At 46.8% G+C, this 20,560-nt stretch overlaps 2 protein-coding genes across 4 annotated transcripts in view; one reads left to right on the top strand and one right to left on the bottom strand.

Moving 5' to 3' along the window:
- The window catches only part of NDC80 (NDC80 kinetochore complex component), a 29,768-nt gene extending 22,994 nt beyond the window's left edge, over nt 1-6,774 (bottom strand). Inside the window, exons 1-5 of one of the 3 annotated variants that reach the window (XM_075592875.1) lie at nt 6,577-6,774; nt 4,932-5,025; nt 2,394-2,480; nt 916-1,039; nt 625-797 (exon numbers count right to left, since the gene is read on the bottom strand). In XM_075592875.1, coding sequence (XP_075448990.1) covers nt 625-797; nt 916-1,039; nt 2,394-2,480; nt 4,932-5,020 — 473 coding nt within the window. In that variant the 5' untranslated portion in view covers nt 5,021-5,025; nt 6,577-6,774. The other 2 variants (XM_075592876.1, XM_075592877.1) reach the window with 2 other exon arrangements.
- Nucleotides 6,775-7,723: 949 nt separating this feature from the next.
- Nucleotides 7,724-16,813, top strand: TAF13 (TATA-box binding protein associated factor 13). The gene is made up of 4 exons (XM_075592878.1): nt 7,724-7,831; nt 11,680-11,758; nt 13,741-13,838; nt 16,102-16,813. The coding sequence occupies exons 1-4, from the start codon at nt 7,799-7,801 to the stop codon at nt 16,270-16,272; spliced, it is 381 nt and encodes a 126-aa protein (XP_075448993.1). The 5' UTR covers nt 7,724-7,798; the 3' UTR covers nt 16,273-16,813.
- Nucleotides 16,814-20,560: the final 3,747 nt, after the last annotated feature.

Raw genomic sequence — 20,560 nt, 5'->3', positions numbered from 1 at the left:
CGGAACTTCCCGCTCATAATCCGTTCCGCGGAACTTCCCGGGCTTCCCGCTCATAATCCGTTCCGCGGAACTTCCCGGGCTTCCCGCTCATAATCCGTTCCGCGGAACTTCCCGGGTTTTCCGCTCAAAATCCGTTCCGCGTTTTAAAATCCGTTGACGGATAGTTCCAGTTTTAATTTGTGTGGATCAAAACCTGCCATTGGATACAGTCTGCGGGTGGATTTTACCTGTCCAATATGTGTATTCAGCAATGGTGCAATGGTAACATCCACCACCGGATTGTGGAATCCGTGGATTGTAATGTCTGTGATAAAAAAAACATCCGAAAAAGACTAAATCGCTCTTTTGGAAACCGATTCATGGAAATTCACGACCAAAGGAACCGGCCAATCCAAGGTGGATCCGAATCCGCACAATAAATAAAAGTGCCCATCAATTTGTTAGTAAGTGTACGGGACACACCAGCTTCATCCCCTACAAACAGGAATGGGAAATGTCTCGCAGGTGTGACAATTGGCTACAATGAAGCCAATATCCTTGCCTGCAATCTGAGAGCTATTTATTGGGAAACCACTGAATCTCTCTCCTGCTGGACGAGACTTCTCTACAGATGCACATGCTTACCCAAGCTCTTTAAATATCCGCGGGATCTCCTCTTCAAACTTGGAATCAGGCACTTCATAATTGGGTAAAATAAAGCTGTATATGAACGCAAAGATCTTCACAAAGTCTTTTGTCGAGGGGCCCTGCAACGACTTCACAGAGATTGTCTGGGAGTAGCCATTTTCATTAAGAAACTACGAAAAACCACAAATAAAAGCGAATGAGTCATGTGAACTTTCCTGGATACAGATCAATACTGTGTACTGAATAACGATCACCCACAGCGAGTGGACATTTGCTGCATGTATTTACCTCACAGAGCTGCCGTATACACTGTTGGATAAAGGATTTATCTTGTAATGGTCTTGGATCCTTTATTTTCTCAGAACCCCCAAAAGCTCCGTACTGACTCGTGCGTGTGGTCCCCGCGCTGCTTCTGGAAGTATAAACATGGCGGCAGAAAGTATTCATTGCAACACTGCTTCATGCATCAAGTATACCAACATCAGCCTTTTCCACAAACATTTCATACTGTGATAAACATGTTAAAAGTAAACAAATTCATCTTATAGTAATGTACACTTTATCCCCGTCTCTGCAACATCAGGAAAAGGCTGCGGCCACGCTGCCGCTGAGCGCGCTTGGCGCGATTACTTCAGTGATTCCCAATAATTACGGCCACGCTCGCGCACATACGCTCTCCAAAGCTCGGCGCTTGGAGAGACTTGGAAATTTGATTCCCAAGCGCTGAGAATGGTCACATGACCCATCTGTAACCAATGAAAGTGCACCAGTCACAAACCAACCACAGCAGCCTTTAGCCATCAACCTCCCTTAAAAACGCCCCCCTCTCCTGCTGTAAAATTATTGAAGGACAGCCGAGCGCTCATGCTTAGAGAGTTGGTGACGTCACTATTCAAGCATGAACGCGCTCAGCGGCAGCGTGGTCACAGCCCAAGGGCTGTAATATACAACATGCGGCCGTGCGTTCTCGTGCCGCATGCTTTTCCTGTATATAGTGCCGGGAGCTGCAGGTAATGTATATGTGTGTGTATGTGTATATATGTGTGCATGGGTTGTGAAAGTCCTAAATAAGATCATTTATAGAAAAGAAAAAAAGTTTAATAAATCCTTGACACACACACACACACACACACACACACACACACACACACACACACACACACACACACACACACACACACACACACACACACACACACACACACACACACACACACACACACACACACACACACACACACACACACACACGATTTTCCTCATCTTCGCCGCCCCTTGTATAGAAAGGCTGACTTACGTCAGCCAACTAAAAATCCGCCCGCATCCGGCACTATATAACGTGCCTAAGGCTGTGGTCAGGCTGGGAGCGGGCGGGCGCGTTCCGTGACGTCATGCGCTCTGCTCGGCGATTTCTGGGCAGCTTGTTGTGCGGGTCGGGGGGTGCGGCCACGATGTCCCGGAGCTGGTTCGTCCTCATTGGGCAAACCGCTCACGTGACGCATCAGCTAGCAGCCAAATCAAATTTGGTTGTCTCGACAAGCAGCAAGCGCGCGCACCCTCATCCTGGACGAGGACTCTGAGTTATCACACTGATCGCGCAGTTTGAAGCACCCTGGCCGCAGCCTAAAGCCGCTTTCTCAGATCCCATACAACACAGAGTCTCCCGGAAAGTTTCCCAGTGCAGAACAGCAAGGTTTGGGGAGAAGGAGGAATGCTAGTAAAGTAACATTTTGTAGGGTACAGTGTGTGTTATAGCAGGAACATACCTTTTCCCAAAGAAGTTGGTCTTTCTCTCAGATGCTCCCGAAGACGGCTTACTCATACTCAGCTTACCAAAGCCTTGCCTGTCTTTGCTAAAAACCATAACAAAAAAAACCACTTACAATTCAGTATTAGAAAACGCTGTGTGTGCAGTCTCACAATGCATGCTCAGCGTCTCAGTATTAGAAAACGCTGTGTGTGTGCAGTCTCACAATGCATGCTCAGCGTCTCAGTATTAGAAAACGCTGCGTGTGCAGTCTCACAATGCATGCTCAGCGTCTCAGTATTAGAAAACGCTGTGTGTGCAGTCTCACAATGCATGCTCAACGTCTCCGCATTAGAAAACGCTGTGTGTGTGCAGTCTCACAATGCATGCTCAGCGTCTCAGTATTAGAAAACGCTGCGTGTGCAGTCTCACAATGCATGCTCAGCGTCTCAGTATTAGAAAACGCTGCGTGTGCAGTCTCACAATGCATGCTCAGCGTCTCAGTATTAGAAAACGCTGTGTGTGCAGTCTCACAATGCATGCTCAGCGTCTCAGTATTAGAAAACGCAGCGTGTGCAGTCTCACAATGCATGCTCAGCGTCTCAGTATTAGAAAACGCAGCGTGTGCAGTCTCACAATGCATGCTCAACGTCTCCGCATTAGAAAACGCTGTGTGTGCAGTCTCACAATGCATGCTCAGCGTCTCCGCATTAGAAAACGCTGCGTGTGCAGTCTCACAATGCATGCTCAGCGTCTCAGTATTAGAAAACGCTGTGTGTGCAGTCTCACAATGCATGCTCAACGTCTCCGCATTAGAAAATGCTGTGTGTGCAGTCTCACAATGCATGCTCAACGTCTCCGCATTAGAAAATGCTGTGTGTGTGCAGTCTCACAATGCATGCTCAGCGTCTCAGTATTAGAAAACGCAGCGTGTGCAGTCTCGCAATGCATGCTCAGCGTCTCAGTATTAGAAAACGCCGCGTGTGCAGTCTCACAATGCATGCTCAGCGTCTCCGCATTAGAAAACGCTGCGTGTGCAGTCTCGCAATGCGTTCTCAGCATTAGAAAACGCTGTGTGTGCAGTCAATGCGTACACGCTGAGCATGCATTGTGAGACTGCACACACAGGGCTTTATAATGCGGAGACGCTGAGCATGCATTGCGAGACTGCACACACAGCGTTTTCTAATGCGGAGACGCTGAGCATGCATTGTGAGACTGCACACACAGCGTTTTCTAATACTGAGACGCTGAGAACGCATTGCGAGACTGCACACGCAGCGTTTTCTAATACTGAGACGCTGAGAACGCATTGCGAGACTGCACACGCTGCGTTTTCTAATGCGGAGACGCTGAGCATGCATTGCGAGACTGCACACATAGCGTTTTCTAATGTTATATTATCTTGTGCTTGCATTAAATTATCTACTTTTTTGGCGTATACCCAGCTTTGTTCATTTTTCCCGAAGTCAGTGAGTGCTGGGACTCTAGTTAATTTTTGAATGTTTAATTGAAAGAAGCTCTTTTACTGCCCGGATCTCTAATGCAGTTCTGTTCTTAATAGCTCCAGTGCTCAGCAATGCATTGTGGGCCCCTCTACATATATAACCGTTATTAACGCTGATGCATTAAATGAAACAAAATATACTAGAAAATACCTCTCTATATTAATATTAACATACCTACAAACCTCACCATGGTTCAGTGAGAGGCGTCTCCAAGGGGTTTACCCAAAAAACGTAATCTGTTTCAGGCATTATAGTGGGTTCCTGAACCCGTGTGGGGACTGCGCATTTATTAAGGCCCCAACCTGCACCTTACTGTGGGGGGTATAACTTTCCATTAGAGCTGGAGATTCCAAGATCGCTCCCTAGAATGCTTTGCATTCTCGGCAGCAAGGCATTGTGGGACGTGACTTTGGAAGTTCCCGCAGTGAGTGATGGCTATAACCCCCCCATGCTGCCTGGACACACTGAAGGTTAATTTGGGGCCTTATTAAGCGTGTGTTCCTACCACCAGCTCAGGACCCGGCACTGCCTGGGATCGGTCACACAAGTTTGTCAGCGATAGTTTGAGGAGCTATGCACATTAATGGCGCTATATAAATAACGACATACATTTCAATAGTGAATACATTGTGAACCATGGGTCTGTTAAAATTAGGGGGTCCCCTAATAAAAGGGAACACAAAAAAAAAAAATACAAAATGAGAGTGCGACTGATTTTTAACCAGTTTGTTCTGTAAAGCATCACAGCCTCTGCCTACAAACTTCTATAGGCACTTCCAGTCACAAAGGGGTTAAAACAACCCTGTGTTACACCCCTGCCAGCCCTAATGACATAAGTGGTACTTCCCGGGCCCTGGCACAGCAGAGGCCCTACTGATGTACCAGGTATGATCATGCTGGAGCCACCAATACTACCCTTTACGTCAGGCACGCTATTACATGGACTGCAAATGTTGGCGTCCGGAGGCAGCGCTAAGGTTAATGGCCAATATCCCGTACAACACCAACAGAGAGCCTACTAGGAAAGAGAAAAACTTGTAGGAACCTACTTCTGCGGTGTGATCAGACCCATCCTGTTAGTCTCCTGTACCCGTAAGGGTATTAAGGACTGGCGGCTAGTGACGGAGCTTCGCCTCATTGTTCCTGCCGCAGGGAAACAAACAAAACGTTACGGAGAAGAGACATTTCCATTCTGCTCGTTAAACAGTGAGACACAGGTATTACACATTCGCAGAATGAAGCTGGGTAAATTACATGATCTAATGCAGGGGCGGCCACCTCCGGTCATCAAGGGCCACCAACAGGCCAGGTATTATGCATATACCTGCTTCAGCACAGGTGGCTCGATCAGTGGCTCAGTCGACGACTGAGCCACCTGTGCTGAAACAGGGATAGCCTTAAAAACTGACCTGATGGTGGCCCTTGAGGACTGGAGTTGGCCACCCCATGTCTAATAGTTAGTGTTCAACCTGAGGCACTAAAGACTGAACACATGTTGCTTTTCTCAAGCGCTCTAGTAACCTTTTTGCTGCCAATGGTAGTGGTTAAATCGGTGACCAAGCAGTCTATATTTTGCTATACGTTTGATAAACCACGATTCCCGTGACAGACAATGTCCCTGTATATCATTTTTTCAGCACAAGCTGATTTCTAGTGGCGGCTTCTTCAATGGGATTGCATGTCCGGTGACCAGGAGGTCAAATGTAGAAAGGGAAAAAAAGCGATTTATTCTTTTTGTCCCAGCTTTCTCCAACAAAAGATCATCCTTTTATGAAAAAGAAAACTAGATTGTATTGCCCTTGGTTCCCCGATTTTTGGGACCATATGAGCCCTTAATTAGCAAGAACATTCCTCGTTAATTTTGCAGGGCTGAATGTAAAAAGGTACACAACATCACTAAGCGGGCAAACATAACCCCTAACACAAATACACACACATAGTAGTGGCATCATTTAATCTTTGTTTTAAACCCCAATATTTTAACGATATTGTCAATTAATAAAGTTATTTTAAACAAATCACCAATTCATACAGAAACAGAGTGCTATCTACAGGGGCTCTGTCTGTCTACTATGTATTAAGTTATACGCCCTTTGCAGCACCAGTTTCATTGTTCTATAGTAAAGCTGAAGCGGGGGTAAACATACGTATAAAACAAATACACACACGCCCAAGGAGGTCAAACATGGGCAGTGATATTTGAAAAACAACGTACATTGATTATTATACCCTGATCTACACCCACTAGTGTCTGGGTGGTGCAATACACCATGTATTATTATCGCAATGTCCAGTAATGCCCAGAATTTTTACTAATCACGAGGCAGCGTTTCAATAACACCCCCCGCCCTCCCTGTTTAGTCTATAATAAAAATTATTGCCCTGGGCCTTTTAAGTACATTACTATCCATCTAATTCTACATTCATACAGTTATGGCCAATACATACTCCCCGGGGTGTGTGCCCCCCTCCCCCCCAGGATGTGCCCCTCACCCCCCGGGCTCTGTGCCCCTCACCCCCCGGGCTCTGTGCCCCTCACCCCCCGGGCTCTGTGCCCCTCACCCCCCGGGATGTGCCCCATGCCACCCAGGATGTGCCCCTCACCCCCCCGGGCTCTGCCTCTCAGCCCCGGGATGTGCCCTTCACCCCCCGGGCTCTGTGTCCTTCACCCCCCGGGCTCTGTGCCCCTCTCACCCGCGGGCGCTGTCTGTTTACTCCTCCGCGTCACTGCGATTTCAAATCCGGCGCGCAACGCGGCTGTTAACGGTCGCTGGCAACAACTCCCACGTAACGTGCTACGTCACTGCATTCCAAACACAGGGCTGGTTGGCGGAAGTGAGACGCGGCTTGGTTGACAAGTTCTGTTTTACAGTCGCCTATACATATATCCATACATAACTTTATATATTCCTGGAGTGAATAAGGACAAAAAAACTTTAAAAATACACCGAATAATAATAATAGAGGGAGTGGTTTTGAAAGTAGTTACATAAATATATGTACAATAATACTGAGCCTAACTGTACAGATTATACAACTGTGCGCGAATGAAAAAATAGGCATACAGTAGTATACATTATACAGGGGTTGATATGTGTACTTGTAATTGCAATTATAAGTAATTTTCAGCATTTGATTATTGCCGCAGAGAACAGTATTAACGCGTAGCAGTTACAATGAAATTGATCATTCGTAAATCAAAACACATCTCATTAATTCCACATCAGCTTCACTAAAACTGGTCTCATGTTATACAAAAGAATGCTAAGGAAAGAACAAAAGCAATCTACTTTCCAGTGCTTTTATTTTATGTAACTCCCTTTCTCTGGAGACATTCCCCGCTCACTGATACATGTAACTCCCTTTCTCTGGAGACATTCCACCCTCATTGATACATGTAACTCCCTTTCTCTGGAGACATTCCCCGCTCACTGATACATGTAACTCCCTTTCTCTGGAGACATTCCACCCTCACTGATACATGTAACTCCCTTTCTCTGGAGACATTCCACCCTCACTGATACATGTAACTCCCTTTCTCTGGAGACATTCCCCGCTCACTGATACATGTAACTTCCTTTCTCTGGAGACATTCTACCCTCACTGATACATGTAACTCCCTTTCTCTGGAGACATTCCACCCTCACTGATACATGTAACTCCCTTTCTCTGGAGACATTCCCCGCTCACTGATACATGTAACTTTCCTGTTAAATAAAAGATTGAGCCATCCACTTGGCATTTAAATATTCCGCCGTGACGTCGCTTTCGTACACGTAACCTGATTGGACGTGGCAGAATCGAGGCTTGACACGCACGCACGCACAACGGCGCCATCTTGTGGTCTAGCGCGCAGGCGCAGTGGACTAAAAACCCGCCCTCCGGGGGGGACACACAGAGAGGAGACGGAGCCAAGATGGCGGCGGTTGAGGAGGATGAAGACCCCGCGGTGAGTGTCCTGGACTAAGGGGGGAGAAACTGGCACTGACTGCAGTCACACTGAAGGGGGGGAGAGACTGGCACTGACTGCAGTCACACTGCAGGGGGGGGAGACTGGCACTGACTGCAGTCACACTGCAGGGGGGGAGAGAGACTGGCACTGACTGCAGTCACACTGCAGGGGGGGGGAGACTGGCACTGACTGTAGTCACACTGCAGGGGGGGGAGAGACTGGCACTGACTGCAGTCACACTGCAGGGGGGGAGAGACTGGCACTGACTGCAGTCACACTGCAGGGGGGGGAGAGACTGGCACTGACTGCAGTCACACTGCAGGGGGGGAGAGACTGGCACTGACTGCAGTCACACTGCAGGGGGGGGGGGGGAGACTGGCACTGACTGCAGTCACACTGCAGGGGGGGGGGGAGACTGGCACTGACTGCAGTCACACTGCAGGGGGGGAGAGACTGGCACTGACTGCAGTCACACTGCAGGGGGGGGAGAGACTGGCACTGACTGCAGTCACACTGCAGGGGGGGGGAGAGACTGGCACTGACTGCAGTCACACTGCAGGGGGGGGGAGAGACTGGCACTGACTGCAGTCACACTGCAGGGGGGGGGAGACTGGCACTGACTGCAGTCACACTGCAGGGGGGGGGAGACTGGCACTGACTGCAGTCACACTGCAGGGGGGGGGGAGACTGGCACTGACTGCAGTCACACTGCAGGGGGGGGAGAGACTGGCCCTGACTGCAGTCACACTGCAGGGGTGGGGAGAGACTGGCACTGACTTTAGTCACACTGCAGGGGAGGGGAGAGACTGGCACTGACTGCAGTCACACTGCAGGGGTGGGGAGAGACTGGCACTGACTGCAGTCACACTGCAGGGCGGGAGAGAGACTGGCACTGACTGCAGTCACACTGCAGGGGGGGAGAGACTGGCACTGACTGCAGTCACACTGCAGGGGGGGGACTGGCACTGACTGCAGTCACTGCAGGGTGGGGAGACTGGCACTGACTGCAGTCACACTGCAGAGGGGGGTGGGGAGACTGGCACTGACTGCAGTCACACTGCAGAGGGGGGGGGGAGAGACTAGCACTGACTGCAGTCACACTGCAGGGGGGGCAGAAACTGGCACTGACTGCAGTCACACTGCAGGGTGGGAGAGACTGGCACTGACAGGAGAGACTGAGGTTCAAATCCTGGAGTCTGCTCCCTCAGACCTTGTGCAAGTCTCCCTGTGCCTCAGGCACCAACATTAGATTGTAATCTCTGTGGGGCACTGCTCATTGTGCCTACCAATGTTAATGTGCATCGCTGAGTACACTGCCAGAGCTATAAAAGAAATGTGCGTTACAAAGGAATACCTTCAATGGTAAATACAGGCATGTATATGAAAAGCGAGAGCTCTCTATCACTCAATGTCTCATTAGACAGTACAAATATAAACTATTAGAGTAGAGAAATAAAATGTAAAAAGAAATAGAACGAATATATGTAATCTACATTTATATATGTGAAGAGCTTATCCAAAACGTGTGAAAGAGTTTGTTGTAGGACTGTGTGCTATATAGGGAAAGTATTACTGTATTCCAGTTATGGTGTGTATTGTAAAGCGCTATATACCTGGATGTGCTATATTATAAATATATACATTATCATTTGTTAAACAATGTTAGCCCTTCCTAGGACCAAGTGTAATTTATTTCAACTGTACAAGCTTTCCAACCTCACAGGGTCCTTTTCAGGTCGGGCTGATGAAAGGTTTCTGCTCTTTCACATAAAATAAGACATCCAAGGACCAAAGTGACCCGAGGACAGTGCAGTGTTAAATTAAGCAGATACCCTTTTTTTTTTTAATGGAAATATTAACAAACATTATGTTTAAACAAATTCTTTGGGGTTTTAAGTTTCTTCTGGTGATAAGACCGTTTGCCAGTCGTATTACTTGTTTGCATAGCTTTGTTAGCAAAGTAATTTTGTTTCCGTCATTGGTCAAACCGATAAACATTTATTCAGTTGACAGCTGAATGTTTAATTCCAGTGATACAAGTAAGCAAGTCCGTTACTTTGGGGGATAGTTAATTTTTCTAAGCAAGCGAATTTCACCAAGTTAAATTCATTTTTTAAGAGCGTAGTATAGTAAGTGTCTGATATGCACGGATGTGGCCCCTTGCAGATGCATTTACCATAACGCCCTTCTACAGACACTGTCATTTCTCACCACTTAGGCTGAGATTATAGTGCTTGCAACGGCGCGCGAGGTGAGAACAACATACTTCTTCCCTATGAGGCCACCCATAGTGCGCGTGACCGCGTTGGCGATGCAGAGCGACCGTGCGGCAGTTTTTCGAAAAGACAAATTATGTTGTCTCTTTGCGCGGTGTCATGTGAGCGGTTCAACCAATGAGAGCGAACCAGCCTGGTGACGCCTCCACCACGCCTCAATCGCTGGAAGCTGAGTTCACCTGTCGTGAGCACTATAATCTCAGCCTTAGACTGTAAGCGCTTTGGGACGCTATGTACCTGGACGGCACTATATAAATAAAGATTGAATGATTAGGCTTGGGGGAGGGGGGTGGGAGGAAGATTATATCCTGATTGCCATGGGACCGTGCAACGTGATCTCCCCTGAGAACAAGCATTTTTTTGGGGGGTGGGAGGGGGGTGGGAAGGGTGTAGTTAATACGTTATGGGTCACCCAGGCTGCCAGAACCCATGATATATAATAGCGGTTAATTCTCCTGCGTCACATGGGCCACTGTAAAGCCTCAACATAATCCTCTGCGGCTTCCTATTGGCCCACGTGACGCGGGAGGGTTACAGCGCAGGAAGTGACGCCTGCATCTCCCTGCTTTAACTTTTTACAGGAAGTTACACTTTAAAGCAGCAGTCCCGCTTGGGAACCTTTCTCTTTATATCCAATATATGTTTGATCTTACTTGAACCCCGGGTCCCCTGGAGCTGATCTTCGGCCCCCGGTGCTGGAGATTTAAAAAATAGCGTGCAGGTTGACGGAAACAAAATTACAAATAGGGCTGTAGACTACAAACATGGACACTAAGAAAGCCGCCATGTAATCTCTCAAGTCCTGACTCCGGCGACCATATTATTTTCCCCTTGAACTACCCGGTTTGCTGCTCCTGATCCCTAGGGGGGATTACTCCTTCCGCGATGATTGTAGTAACAAAGGAGGGAGATGGGGGGGGGGGGGGGGGGTTATGATACCTTTTATTGGACCAACAAGTAGTTGATATGTTACAAGCTTTCCCACACCCCAGATTCCTTTACTGGGTATGGCAGAAATATAATATACAGTGTACGTAAGGGGGATATCCGGTTACAATGGATGTGGACAGGAAGTGTGAGAAGACGAGCTAGAAAACGGTAGCTTGGTGTGAAAATAAACAGTAGAGACATGGAGGGGTTTACTCTCTTGATGGGAAAAGCGGCCTAGACAGTAAGGAGACCGGAGGGATGGGGTGATTGGGGCCATCATAGGAAGCTAATTAGTTGTTTAAATATTCGCGATGTTATTCCCTCTTTAAAACTGCCGTTCATTCACAAAATATGTAATTATTTGTCAAAAGTAATGGAAACCATGCATGCAATCCTAATGCTTTTTTCCTTGTATATAGGAGTGTCCAGGGGGTAATATGATTGTCTTTAAAGTGTGTTTGCGACCACGTGACGGCTTCTTATTGGTATTTTAGTTCGTCTCAGGCACTTGGCATTGAAAAAAAAAAAAAAATCAATCGGTTGTCCATTCGAACCCTTTACACATCGCTGGTGCTGCGTAGGAACGTATTAATAATAACGTTGCTTTTCCTTTTCTCCCCCTTGACATCGGTGAGCTAGTTTGAGGAAGAGAACGACGACACATCCGGGGGAGCTGAAGGAGGACAGGGGAGAAGGAAGAGGCTTTTCTCCAAAGAGTGTAAGTTTGAGAAGTTGGCTTTAAAATGGCCATTTTTGTGTCAAGTGAAAGCGGTGTAGTCCCTTCATGTGCCAGTTAGTACTAGGCCTAATCCCAATGACGTGGTTAGATCTGGGGGATTGATGATGTGGTGGTTATTGTTCTGGGGTTTTTTTTTTTTTAAACACGTTTTACGTTTATTTTTCCTTTTTGAGTATGGTAAAATATTTAGTAAATGTAGTTTGTAGAGACGGTGAGCAGAGACTTGGGGGTGCAGACAAAGACACAATCCACCGGACCTCACAGTGCTGCATGTCTAAATAAACTCAAGGATGAAACCTCTTTGTGTTTTCCTATTGGATGTGCTGCGGATTATCTGTGACCCTGCCCATATAATGTTTGATACTTGGGTGGGGTTTGCTTTCCTCTGGCTGCTCCATGTTGTCTGTCGCTGTGTGTTCACCAGGTAAATGTCCTCTCCATGTCTTCTACTTCATTGGCTCTCCGACAGGATAGTAATTTATGACTTTGCAATATGGCCTCTGTCTCTGTCGCTTGCTCATTGAGAGTATATTCGCTTCGTGTTATGGTTTCTTTAACTCATTATTCATCAGCCGCCATGTCTTCAGGTCTCGGTTGAAGGTTCTGTCCCTTAGGGAAACGCTACAACAGCCTTCCCACAAGCGCGAGTTCTCTTCTTTCCTAACTAGCTGCTCACCTACTGCACCCAATACTACTTTATCGGCCTCTCCTACCATGTCCATATGCATAATCCGACTTGTGCATGAGAAGGCTTTCACCTCTCCATATCCCCATGCAGATTGGCTGCTGGAAGAAACGTGGAGATGCATGTGGCTTGGACCTTCCTACATCGCAACCACATGATCACTTGTGTTGCGATTGCAGAGTTGTCACTTGCCCCAAGATGTCTGGAATGAATAATCAGTTCCTCTACCTCAGGGATGCGCAAAGTGTGGGGGGTGGGGGGGGCGAGAATTTCAAGGGGGGCGTGGCAGGTACAGAGGTCCCGCACTCTCCCTAAAGGCACTTAGATTAAGTGCCGGGGTGGAGGGCCTTTGCAGCTTCACTTACCTGATCTCCGGCGATGCGTCGCCATGGTATCCGGCGGCGGGGTCACGTGACGTCATTTGCCGCCGGAGGAGAGGAGGCAGGAGGTAAGCAGGCAGAGGGGGCGCAAGTTAAAAACTTTGCGCACTCCTGCTCTACCTCCTCATCCATGTTCTAAGCTCCCTGAGTGTCGAACAGTCTCCCCTAGAAAAGAGGCTTTACACTCTTCTGCTCCTCCTTACATCTCAGCTCTAATCTCTCACTATGCACCATCCCGACCCTTGGGTTCTGCTCAAGGCTCCTTTTTGTATCTATAAGCCCTCTCCCGCCTTAATCCTTTCTCACTGACTGCCCCGCACCTCTGGAAAGCCCTTCCCCCTCAATACCAGACTGGCACCCTCTCTATCGCCCTTTAAAACACACCTCTTTCCCACAGCATATGGGCAGTTCCGCTGGCTGATGTTCAACACTTTTTCCTGATGTTTTATGTCTGAAGCGCTTCTTCCCACTGTGTGTTATAATATTGTCACGTGTATCACTGCTGTGACGCGCTATGTACCTGGATGGCGCTATATAAAGATATACATACGGCCCACACAATGTCACAAAGACCACCAGCGTGTCCGCACTTGTTCTGTCCGGCGGACATTTAATTAGGTGTATTTCTGTTGTCTTATCACATGACTCCTCTATACATGTTGTGTCCCTGTGTGATAACTTCTTGTCTTTGCCCTTTTTTGGCAAACGCGTTGCTGGCCGATCATGCAGAAAAGAGGCCAATGTCCCACTGAGCAGTGCAGACCATTTTTTGGTATCTGACATATACGTTGTAATATGTAAATGAGCGGTACTGCTTGTACATTGTAGTCGCCGAATTGTATTTTGGCACTACACAAGCGCACACTAATAATAATCATCTCCTCTTGCCCCGTCAGTGAGGTGCATGATGTACGGGTTTGGAGACGATCAGAACCCTTACACAGAGTCGGTGGATATCCTGGAAGACCTCGTCATAGAATTCGTAACGGAGATGGTGAGTAAACGCAGCAAACGGTCTCATATCACCATGGGGTGTCCCTTTCAGCACGGAAGTCACCGCATTGGAATCATAACCCAACACATGCCATGATCTTTCCGCCTTCTGTTTGTGGGGGAGCGGCTGGGTGTAAAAGTCGTGGTGTTAGTTTTTTATTTATTTTTTTTTGCCCGAAAATTAAATGTTGCAAAATAAACATTGCAAAGATGAAATTATTCGGCTCACAACTAAACTTCTTAACCCTGATCATCCTTCATTGTGACATGCTCCCATAGTTTTCTTGCCAACAAAAACCCCCATTTTCTATTAAAGTCTTGACGACAGCATGATTTCCTGAGTAATTCACGGGAAGCTAATAAAAGCTAGTAGTACTGTGCATTGGCCTGTGTGGCAGGCTCTTAAACACATTATTAACTATTAGTTATGTGCTAGAGAAGGTGTTGCATGTCTCACAATATATTGTGCTACGTTGTAGTGCACCTTTTCTAAGCGGGGATTGTGTATATGTACATACGTCTAAGTTCACTTTTTGGCCCTATTTCATATGTAACACGGGGTACATGCTGGTTTAACAAACCGGCTTCTGCGCTAATCATTGTACTTTATCTAATGCTTTCCATGAACCGTACCAGCCGCCTGCAGCCGCCTGCAGACCCTGGGAAAGTCGCAGGCCAGGATATCATGGGGTTCCCCAGATGGTTCTTTAGCTGATTTTTAATCTTTGAATTCGGTGTTTGTTCTTAGTTTAGCTATATAAAGCCTTTACACAGGAAGAACCCATCTCCTGTAACTTGTTCAGTGCCGAGGAGCCAGCGAGACAGCTGTCACTCTCTGGCCAATTGATGTGATATCGTTTTGGTGGGGAGGTTTTCCAGGTAAAATGACCGTTGCACGGGTTTATAAGACCTCACAGGTCGTCTTTTCTGATGATGGGAGAGGGGAGAGATTTGGAACAGAAACCTGTGAGGTTTTTGAATGATTACTTTACATCTATAGAGAAACAGTCTCCACCTGCAGTGCAAGGTCACTCTTCCAGGACCAGAACGGTTACCAAAACTTTATAATGTGTCCATTGCAGGATGTTAAAAACCTAACACAATTGGAGGCTTGTGTGGTACCTGAGATAAGCCAGGTTAAAGTTAAAACCCTCGCTAATTGTTTGCCAATAACAGGGATGTGCAGACGGGGGGGCGCAGGATTTTCCTGGGGAGGGGGGGGGGGTGCGCGACCGGTTGCAGAGGCCAAGCGCTCTTCCCTTGGGCATGTAAATTAAACACCGGTGGAGGCGTGAGGCCTCTGCAACTTCCCTTGCCTGCTCAGCCGGCTCTTTGGTGACGCGTCGCCATGACAACACGGTGTCAAATGGCAACGCGTCACATGACACGTGGAGCCGGAGGGCAGGCAAGCGGGGGGGGTGCAGGCAAGGGTGAGCGCAAACTGGGGGCACAAACTGAAAAGTTTCGCACCCCTGGCCTACAGTACGGTGCACATCTGGGATAAAATATATACTATGCTAGTTGATTGGTACCTGAGAAGGGTTAGATCAGTGGGCTCTAGTGTGGACTTTGTAAAAAAAAAAAAAAAAAAATACTTTTTTCTAAAATGTCTACCTAAGAGGTACGCAGCGCCCCCTGTATTTAAAGCGGCAAAACACACTAACATAAAATGTTACCTTTTGCTGCTGTTTTTAGCAACCTTGCTCTTCTTTAAATTGAGTTTCCGTTCTGGAGCTGGGAGTTGCTGGGAAATGGCCTCCCTGGGAGTTTACAATGGCCACTGCCATTCACACATTAATACAAGATGTTGTCATGGTTACAGCTGATGCCCGTGTAATATTGAACTGGTGAAAACCCGGCACAAAAACTTGGCCTTTGACCAAATGAAAAGTTGATGTTGTGCTGATCTGTCATGTTATGAGTTTGGCTTATTTTGGGGGAGGATCGCGGTTTTAAGAAAAGTGTACAATTTATTTTCATGGATAAGTTGTATTTTTATATATCGTTACAGTAAGTTAGCAGTTTGCACACCTTTTTTATATATGGAGTCATTTTACTTAATCACTCTAGTATGCGTGTTGCTCAGTAACGTGATTTAACTCCGTTCAGTAAATGGCGTTGGCGTGTTCTAAACGACCAGCGCGCATTACTGAACGTTATTTTGTAATATCTTCTCTAGGATTTTTTTCTTTTGTGCCGTTCATAACATTAGCGAGGTGTGAGGCACACATCACATAAATGAACACGTCTTCTCTTTCCTATAGACTCACAAGGCGATGTCTATTGGGCGCCAGGGCCGGGTGCAGGTGGAAGACATTGTGTTCTTGATACGGAAGGACCCCCGCAAGTTTGCCAGAGTGAAGGACCTTCTGACTATGAACGAGGAGCTGAAGCGTGCCAGGAAAGCCTTTGATGAAGCAAACTATGGATCCTGAGGACTGTGCGTTGGGTGCGGGACAGCCCAGAGTATGTGCTGTTGTCTTTCCACTTCGCGCAGTGGGTTTCAACCCCTGTCACTACCAGGAAGAATGACCGCTCTGTCAGGGAAGGGGGTTAAGTGCAGATCTCCTACATAAGGAGTGGCCAACTCCAGTCCTCGAGAGCCACCAACAGGTCAGGTGTTGTGGATATCCCTGCTTCAGCACAGGTGGCTAAGTCAGTTACTCGGTTCTTGATGTGCCACTGAGTCACCTGTGCTGAAGCAGAGATTCTTAAAACCTAAACTGTTGGTGGCCCTTGAGGACTGGAGTTGCCTACCCCTGTTCTACATGAAAGGTTGTGTGTTGGAGGTCTAAGGATAATTACATTCTGTTTTTTTGTTTCACCGTTTTACTGACGTTTGCGATGCCTTGTGGGCCCCTCTGGCAGAACTGGATAAGTTGGTGTTCCTTTGTAACAAGATGGTTTTATCATTTATGTTTGCATCATTTATTTGGAATTCTGAGGGAAGAACAAATAAACGTTTTATTTTTATTATTGGGCATTCTGTATTGGGTTTAACCAGAGGAGTTGGGATGGCATTTGTATCCAGTTTCTCACTCCATGAATGAGGCTTAACATGAAATTGTCTAGATGTCTCCCGATATAACACCTCCGGGTTCAATAAATCTCTACCATACTCCTTATTTAATCAGCTCACACCTGCACAGAATATTAAGGCATACAGTGTGAATCTTGCTCTTTACAACCACATCCTAGTTTGTAGCAACATATGATCTTATTTGGAAACCTAACATGGAAATGAAAGCTAGATACGCCCATCTATTCTACCCATTCTCATGTCTGCAGTGCAACCTGAGCATCTTGGTTTATTTCATATGTAGGATTGCCCTATGCAGGGGTGGAGGTAGGAACAGTGCAAGTGGGGGGGGAGGAGGGAGAAGCCAAAAACCTCCCCCACCGGGCCTTTTCATGTGGAGTGGGGCATTATACGGCGGGGGTGGAGGGAGCCCACCCAGGCAGTGATTACAGAAGTTGGGCCCAACTTCCGGTGGGGTCTAACTTCTGTGTTAAGACCACTTGGGTGGGCTTCCTCCACCACTCTAAGGCCCCTGCACCACAAGTAGGGGGGGGGGGGAGTGTGGAGAGTGAGGGGCCTTTAGAAATGCCAAAACATTGTTCTGGCTGCCAAAATGAGCATGGGGGGGGGAGTCCCTAAAGTTGGTGGGCCCAGGTGTAGCTTTATTCCCTTTCTGTATTTGCCCTGAGATCCCCAATGTACAGTATTGGAGAATTACCCTTTTTTCTAGCACTAAGATATATGCTCTCTCCTGCACCTTCTTGATCACTCCTCGGAGCTGCATTCCATCTTGTGTGTGAGCACCAGTGGTCATTTTAGGTTTCCATGGTGGCAGTTTCTTACCAGCTGATCTTTATAAATATTGATTTTATTGAAACCAAAACCTCAACTTCTTAGTTAGATTTGTTTAAGGAAGCCAGCCCCATTGTTACATTGTTCACAAAAGGTTGTCTTTTTGACAGACTACACGTTTAAGAGGGTGGCATTACTAAATGTCTTCACCTTTTTTTTAATGGTGGATTGCTGCTTTATAAATGGAATACTGAAGAGTATTTCTAAGTGAAATACATGATGGATGTACCCGAAATCTCTACAGAAAGCGTTGGGGATTCAATGGTAAAAAAACCTTTATTTAATCAAGTAGATGTGATTAAAAATTAATCAAAAATTAATCTTGAGGACCACGGTTTAAGAACCTCTGATTTTGGAGGCTCTGATAAACATGGGTGCAGACCTGTCACTCTGGTAGGAGTTAAGTTCCGAATGACTGGTTGCCTGGGAAATCCCCTATAGCAGTCAAGGTGCGGAAGGACTGAGATTGAAAAATATACTGGGTAGACCGACGGCCATGTTAGTTGGTGAATGCAATGTGTCAGTTTCTGTGTGTTTATTGTGTGTGTATATACACATATTCTGTGTGTGTCAAGCTCCATAGTGTAACTCCGTAAAGGAAAGGTTGACTAAAATAAAATGTCACATGGACTTTCACTCACGGGAAGGAATAATTAGCGCATGGAAGAGTAACCACTCTAAAGGGCAGCGCCCCCAGCTCACGGAGTGGATGAGGTGAATCCACACAGACACACCAACGCTCCAGCTGCCAATGGATAGACCTGATAGTAGATTGTAAGCTCTTCGGAGCAGGGATTCCTTTTCCTAAGTGTTACTTTTATGTCAAGCACTTATTCCCACGATCTGTTATTTGTATTATTTGCTATTTATATGATTGTCACGTGTATTACCGCTGTGAAGCGCTTTGTACATTAATGACGCTATATAAATAAAGACATACATACAATTTTGTTCAGTCTCCCAAAATAAGATTAGCCACTGGTCATTCAATGTTTATCAGCGTGATGCGATCGTCCCGTGTAGTTGAGGGCGTTAGTGCATGTAACCCTACTCGTTTCGTCATTGACGCGACTTCACAGGTTGATTGGTTGAGCTGAAACGCAAGTTTATATACCCACTGTTGCTAAGCAACAGTATACACAGACCGTGCAATCATACTGGAGAAAATTAAGCACTGAAATGACGAACATACAGATTTAAGGTAAATTAAGAATTGAAAATTACAAAATCGATGTAATAGGTATATACTGTACTGTTTAGGCAATAACATACAACAAAATATGTGGGGGAATAAATTGCATTTCACAATAAGTCCCTTTTATTTTGTTTTATTTCATTGTTTTTCTGTGCAAAACAATGTCATTTACAAATACACAATACATACACTACCCTCCCCCCCAAAAAACCCTACACAACTCCCCCCCCCCCCCAAATATATATATACACACAAACACATACACTTTTACATTGCACACTGTCCTGGTGGGGGGACTGATCTCTGCAGGTTGCTGACCCCCAGCTGCTGCCTCTCTCCCTCACTATCTTGCCAGTGGGACAGTACAGGAGAGAGGCAAGCAAGCAGCTGGGGAGACGCCAGGTTCGGCGGCAACAAGCGGCCCGACCATTGCTGGCCGGGACCCCAACCCCCCGCAGCCATGGCCAGGATAATGAGGGATTGAGGCAGCAGCTGGAGGTCGGCAACTTGCAGATGGCCTCAAGTAGGTGCGGAAAGAGCCGCTGGTTGCCTACCCCTGGTCTATGCTATTTGACTGTGTGTTTTTTATATTACACTACTTGCCATTGACTTCTGGTGCGCTGTGTCTATTGTGTTGTTATTTTTACCTCTATGTATATATGTGTGACTGAGTGGATGGCTGATCCTGTCTGTGTGCGCGAGGGCTCTGGATACCTGAGTCCAACACTGTATTAAGTCAGTCTCGCTTAATGGGGTCCCATTGATAAAAATCATTACATTTTCACTTAAATGCGGTTCTCTTGGCTCACAACCCCCAACTCTCATTGATTTTGTTCCTTGAACTCAGAGAGTTGGAAGCCAGATTAATTACTCGAACACAAATTGTATAGCAACAGGATGTTACTGCCTATATTACCTATTATAGTAGGTAAGCAAAATGATGTGTGTAGGGCTTTTGTTTAAGATAGGGAGCTCCTGTTAGAGAGAGAGCGCAGCGGAACCCTCGGAGCAGACCGGAGTGGGAGACTTCCCATTGCGACCTGCGTGATAGACATAACCTGGACCCGAAGGTGTAATGAGCTTGTGTTAAAGACCTTGCAACGTGGGACACGGTTGCGACGCTTGGTTCTACAGGAAGTGTGGCCTGGCAGGACCTTAAGCTAGGAAGGTAAAGTGCGCCACCGACAGGGAGAGGGTAGCGCTGCCCTCACACACATTGGGATGGATTGATCGCAGAACACTGGGTCACAGGTTCCCGAGCACACTTGGTACTATTTGGGGATAGCTACCCCGGGATTATTGTTGTTTCTATTATAATATTGTGCCTTTGTTGTATTGTGTCATATTATGCTTTCTGTGGGGCCACAGTAAAGGAGTTATATTTTATTTATTGTGAATGTGTTATTTGAGTATACCCTAGGTATACGAGTCCTATGAGGAGTCAATCCTATTTCCCCAGGTTCCTCATAGGTGAAGGCGTTGCATCATATAGAAATATACAGAACACACATTCACCCAAGGCTCCCTCTGAGCGGAGGCCCAGACCTTCTGTACATCCAACGGGTAGCACCAGTACTGTAGTAGCGGCTGATTCCGTCAGGGTAGGGGGAATACCTGTTACATTTGGAGGCGCTGCTGAGGATTCAGACCTGGGGTG

The sequence above is a fragment of the Ascaphus truei genome, chromosome 3, assembly GCF_040206685.1.
Source record: "Ascaphus truei isolate aAscTru1 chromosome 3, aAscTru1.hap1, whole genome shotgun sequence".
NCBI lineage: Eukaryota > Metazoa > Chordata > Amphibia > Anura > Ascaphidae > Ascaphus > Ascaphus truei.
Note: the sequence above shows the minus strand (reverse complement) of the source record. Positions and strands in the feature narration are given on the sequence as shown.

What these genes read in the sequence shown, in the direction of transcription:
- TAF13 (XM_075592878.1), top strand. Translation starts at nt 7,799, where the DNA reads ATGGCGGCGGTTGAGGAGGATGAAGACCCCGCG. An exon ending in GAGGCTTTTCTCCAAAGAGT is followed by an intron (nt 11,759 to 13,740) that starts GTAAGTTTGAGA and finishes TTGCCCCGTCAG; the next exon opens with TGAGGTGCATGATGTACGGG. An exon ending in TAGAATTCGTAACGGAGATG is followed by an intron (nt 13,839 to 16,101) that starts GTGAGTAAACGC and finishes TCTTTCCTATAG; the next exon opens with ACTCACAAGGCGATGTCTAT.